The sequence below is a fragment of the Marmota marmota genome, unplaced genomic scaffold, assembly GCF_001458135.2.
Source record: "Marmota marmota marmota unplaced genomic scaffold, marMar, whole genome shotgun sequence".
Taxonomy (NCBI): domain Eukaryota; kingdom Metazoa; phylum Chordata; class Mammalia; order Rodentia; family Sciuridae; genus Marmota; species Marmota marmota.
The window spans coordinates 30,027,891-30,033,259 of record NW_026000249.1 but is presented as its reverse complement, the minus strand read 5'-3'; the positions used below and the strand labels follow the sequence as shown (position 1 = coordinate 30,033,259).

At 38.8% G+C, this 5,369-nt stretch overlaps 1 protein-coding gene across 1 annotated transcript; it reads left to right on the top strand.

The window, feature by feature from the left end:
- The first annotated feature begins 4,461 nt into the window (after nucleotides 1-4,461).
- On the top strand, nucleotides 4,462-5,073 carry Ppp1r2c (PPP1R2C family member C). The gene has a single exon (XM_015488012.1). The coding sequence runs from the start codon at nucleotides 4,462-4,464 to the stop codon at nucleotides 5,071-5,073; it is 612 nt and encodes a 203-aa protein (XP_015343498.1).
- The last annotated feature ends 296 nt before the right edge of the window (nucleotides 5,074-5,369 follow it).

The window sequence follows — 5,369 nt, the reverse complement described above, 5'->3', positions numbered from 1 at the left end:
GGGGATAGTAGGGGATAGAAAAGGTAGCAGAATACAACAGTCATTAATATGGTATTATGTAAAAATGTGGATGTGTAACCGATGTGATTCTGCAACTTGTATTTGGGGTAAAAAATGGGAGTTCATAACCCACTTGAATCAAATGTATGGAAGATGATATGTCATGAGCTTTGTAATGTTTTGAACAACCAATTAAAAAAAATAAAATAAAAAAAAAGAAATGATCTAGATATTTAATATCTATTATCTGATTTAATTTTGTGCAACTCTAAAGTCTCACAGTCCCAAACATTTTGGAAACTGCTTTCAGGCAGACATTATAACATCAATCAAGGATAGCCATCATCTCCCTGTTAACTATTTTCAAAGTATATGCATTGTCAGGCAAGCATCAAAAAGCAAAACCTAAAAAAGTGAACCATAGGGCTTGGGTTGTAGCTCAGTAGTACAGTGCATGCCTAGTACATGTGAGGCCCTGGGTTGGATCTGCAGCACCACATAAACAATAAATAAACAAATAAAATAAAGTTATTTTAAAAAGCTAACACATCTTCTTTGTTTAACTGTTCTGCTTGATGTACATGGAATGGTTGACACTGAACTTTTACTTGTACACTTGTTCTAAGATTGAATTTATAATTTAAAATATGTAGTAGAGATAACATACTAGTAAACCCAGGTAGAATAAAAATGTATTTTCCTTATATGGAAGCTAGAAACAAAAAATGTATAAAAGATAGGATCTAATAAAATTAGAAGGAAGACCAGAAGAGTAGTGGAAGCGGGGGGGGACCAGGGAGAGGGAAGAAATGAGGGAAAGGGGAGGTACTAGGGAATGAAATTAATAGATTATGTTATGTGCCTGTATGACTATATCATAATGAATCTCACTATTATGTAAAATTATAATGCACCAATAAAATTTAAAAATTATAGTCATTCAAAAATATAATGTATGCTCCTTTCCTATTTAATGTTAACAAGTTATAAGATATTCCCATTTTTATTAAACCAACAATATTAAACCAATCTTACCAAAGATTAACCAAGTCATGTGAAATTGAAAAAAACATTTGAATTAGTTCTGATTTCTGACAAATTCAGTAATATTTAATCTTTATAGGTCTCATATATCTGTATATCAATTTGAATAGACCTCCTTTAAGAGATTTTATAAATTAATTTGATATCATCCAAAAGTAGAATAACATAAAATACATTACACTTCCCCAAACACACACATATAGATTTACAGAAGAAAACAGAACTTGTAGCTTTAACTTTAGAATTTTGGTTATGAGTCAGGAGATAGTATATAATTTTATATTTTATATTGTGTTTCTGACCAAAATGGGACAAGTTGAGCACCCTATTCCATAAGGGCTAAAAATTTTTACCAATTATTTTTTTGGCAAAGACTGCCAAATTTTTCCTTTGCCCTGATATGTAATCTTATGAAAGTTTTTTTTTATTTAATTTTAGACAAGAGACTGAAGGTACATCAAACAGATGACTGGGTATCTCCAAAATCCACTTGAGGCAACAAAATAGTCAATTTGTTTCCAATTAGCTTTTCTTTTCAGCCCCAGAGAGTTGCTTTCAGGAGTTTCTGAGTCACTTTAGAGCCCCTAATGGTAGCAAAGGACTAAAGTTGAAGTCAGTGCCTGAGGGAGTTGAGGAAATGGAGTGGGAAGAGAAAAGTATGGCAGGGGTAGTGGTCAGAAGGTTGAAAGAAACAGGACTTAAAAGGTGACATATGAAAGTATTCAAGGGATCTAAAAGAAATATATATATTTTCTTTTTTTCAGTCCTAGGTATCAGACCCAGGGCCTCATGCATACTATGCAAGCTCTCTACCACTGAGCCACATCCCCAGTCTTCAAGGGAATTAAAGATTGGAGGTGATAAAACAAAGAATGAAGAGCATAGGTGATAGGAACAGAAAGGCTTTCAGGAGCTAGTTTAGGGAGATCTCAAGTTTTACAAGGAGGCTACTAAAATTACAAATAATCCTGAGCAAAATCTAGCAGGATATACAGTCATCAGTGGTTTTGAGAAGTGGGCTTTTAGACTATTGAGAAGTTTCAATGGGAGAAGCAGAATCAAACACAAAAGAGAGGTCTCACAAATCTCTGGGAATAAATTTCCAGCCTAGGGAGTCAGGAAGTAATTCCCACTTGAGGAATAAAAATTCCCACTTGAGCAGGAAGAATTTTCTATCCCAGAGCCAATTCCAGGAGTCAGGGAATAAATGTAACCCCCAATCCAGACAAAAAAGCCAGGAAGAAAGACTTCTGGTCCATCAAGTACTGCTATAGTTTGTTCCCATCAAAATTAATGTTGAAATTTGACCCCCATTGTGAGGTATTAGAAGGTTACAAACTTCATCTAACTATGGTATTTGGAGATGGGGCCACTGGGAGGTAATTAAGGTTAAATGAGGAGATAAGGGTGGGGACTCCAAAGAGACTGATTTTATAATAAAAGGAGGAGAGACCTGAAGTAGTAGGCTGAGTTTTATCATGTGATGCTCTGTGTTGCTTTGGGGCTCCACAGAGAGTCCCTACCAGCAGGAAGGACCTAATCTTATGCAGATACCCAATCTTGAACTTCTCAGTCTTCAGAACCATGGGCCAAATAAACCTTTATTCTTTATAAATTACTCATTCTGTGGTACTCAGCTGTAGCAATAGAAAATAGGCCAAATTAGGTATCTTTCAAAAGAAACCCAGGACTCCAACTCAACTTTAAAGTGCGCATTCCAAATCATAAGATCCAAAATCTATCCACACCATGCTTTAACAGATCATTTTCCAGAACACTGGTTCAGAAATCAGACTTACCAAAGGATCCTTGATCAGTTAGGCAGAAGTGAAGACAAAGGTTTCAAGGGTGTACGTTTGGGATTCTGGGTGAGGGGTTCAGAAGTCCAACGATGAATCTGATCATATTAAGTCACTGTTAACATAACTGCCAAAAAAACGTTATTCATAACATTTGTTAAAATCTAGGAAATTCTGTTCAATAGGGGGCTATCGCAATAGGTACAGGGACCAGTGCAGTGGAGATTTACAATGGAGGAACTGGGCTTAACTTCAATATGATAAATGACATTTTATAGCTAAGAAGTAGGGTGGGGATTAGTGGATGGAAATTTAGTAAGAAGAAACAACAAGGGTAAGGGGTAATTCTTGCTAGACTGAACCAATAGGATTTTTGCTTAAGGCAGGCCAGGGTAATTAAATATCTAGTATGGGGCATGTGAAATTTGGACAGATATTCAGTATGGTCAGGAGCCAGGAGTATCACTAAGGGTGGGGGTTTTCACTAAGTTGACTTATTAGGATTCTTGTTCAAACTGGATTCTGCAAGCACAGCAAGGAAGCCTAAGAGGGCTGAGAGGAAACTGATTAAAGTTTGGTCAAAGGAGGGAGTCTGAGTTTCTTTTTCCTCTTGGCATTTACCATCTAAAGTACACAAGTAATGTATTACAAATGACTCCAAGTGTTGCCAGGGAGAACAGAATATACCATGAAAATACAGGGAGGACTATTTGCTTTGGGGGATGGGAAATGGATACCACAAACCAATAAAGACTGAGCTGAAATCTGAAGGGGCCCTCCAGGCTGTAGGAAGAATCTGGAAAAGGGTACTTGTACCATCAATGCTCTCAAAATTGAAAGGCTATAACAGAAAAGTGGAGGTAGGGTGGAGAGAAGTTTTGGGAAGAAAGCTTCAAATAGCTGTCTGAACACACACTGAACAGATGATACAGCTCCTTTCAGCTTCATACTAGAGATAATGGGCAGCCTTTGAAAGGTTTGAAAGACATGACAATATCTGATGGGAGCTTTAAGAAGATCACTGTGGCCAGATGGTGGATAAGAGATTGGGTGGTGGCAGAAGAGATAAAATGAGAATTTCTTGAAATATTTAGGCCAGCGTCATAGGGCTGGATTGGAGAGTGAGCAATCTGAAGGGACCAAGAACCACACTCAGGTACCATGTGGTCAAAGAGGCTGATGTTGGGGCCATTCTCTGAAACAGAGTGGGAGAGGAAGAACAGGAAAAAGAGGAGAGTTATCACCTTCTGGCCGATGCCTCCCATCTTTCCAAAGTAGTGGTTTTCAAATTTTGACAGTAACAAATACATTTTACATAGTTTCTCTGTAGACGAAGTGTGGTGAAGTTCCATATTTCCTATCTTATTACATTTAAAAAAAAAAAAGATGGCCGCCTGCTTGCGCCGGTAGCTGGTGACCTTGGCAGTGACATAGGCTGTGACGGAGGAAGGTGGCATTGTGAAGAGGCTTGTGGTATCCTTTGTGATGCCTGGGCCATGGTGCTGACCGTTAGGGTGTTGGGAGATGCTGGCCAGACAGTTCGGGCTGCTGTTTCAGCCCGAGCGCAGCGGGCGGCTGCTCTGCTGCCCCAACCTTCCGCAGCTTTTGCTCGCCAAGCATGGCAGCCTCCACCACCTCCCACCGCCCGATCAAGGGGATCCTGAAAAACAAAGTTTCCACCAGTTCCTCGGTAGCATCTCCTGCCCAGCCATCAGGAGGTGCTACCCAGGAGGTGCAGCGAAAGAAATCCCAGAGGTGGGATGAATCCAACATTCTGGAGACGCACCGTTCATCATACAGAGACTATGATTTAATGAAGATAAACGAGCCTGGCACTCTCTGCGTTAGTGTACAAGATGATGGGGAAGATCCCAGTGAAGTCGAAGCAAAAGAAGACATGACTCCAGACATCTTAGCTAAGAAACTAGCAGCCACTAACGCATTTGGGCCCGATTGCCAGGAAGAAGAGCAAGACAGCAGTGAAGCACACACCAGCAAATACCTTCTCGATAAACAAGAGAAACAGAGACAGTTTGAGATGAAAAGGAAGCTTCATTACAACGAAGGACTGAACATCAAGTTAGCTAGAGAATTAATTTCAGAAGACCTACAAGCTGAAGCGGAAGAAGATAAAAATCAAGAAAGTCTACATTTTACAAATGAAGAAAAGACTACTACAGAAGAAGCTCACACAATGGAAGAACTACACACCCAGTCTACCAACGCCTAGAAGACCTTTGCTGCTGTGAATTACTATCAAATGCTTCTTCTCTTTCATAATTCATGCTTTAACGGATGATTTGCCTATCGGTTAAATTGTACTACCAGAAATTAAATGGTAATCTTAAAAAATAATAATTTGGTGGAAAATGGCTATCTGTTCTTGCGCCTAATTCTTTGCTACAAACGTAGATCTTGACATTAGTCCAAAACCACATCACTTTTATAAATCTACTGGTTAATGTGTATATAGTTTTTTAGTGTGTTGAAGGCTTAAATGGAGACAAATCTATATTCACTTCTAGA

Excerpts from the sequence above, each read along its gene's own strand:
- Ppp1r2c (XM_015488012.1), top strand. The coding sequence starts at position 4,462 with ATGGCAGCCTCCACCACCTCCCACCGCCCGATCAAGGGGATCCTGAAA.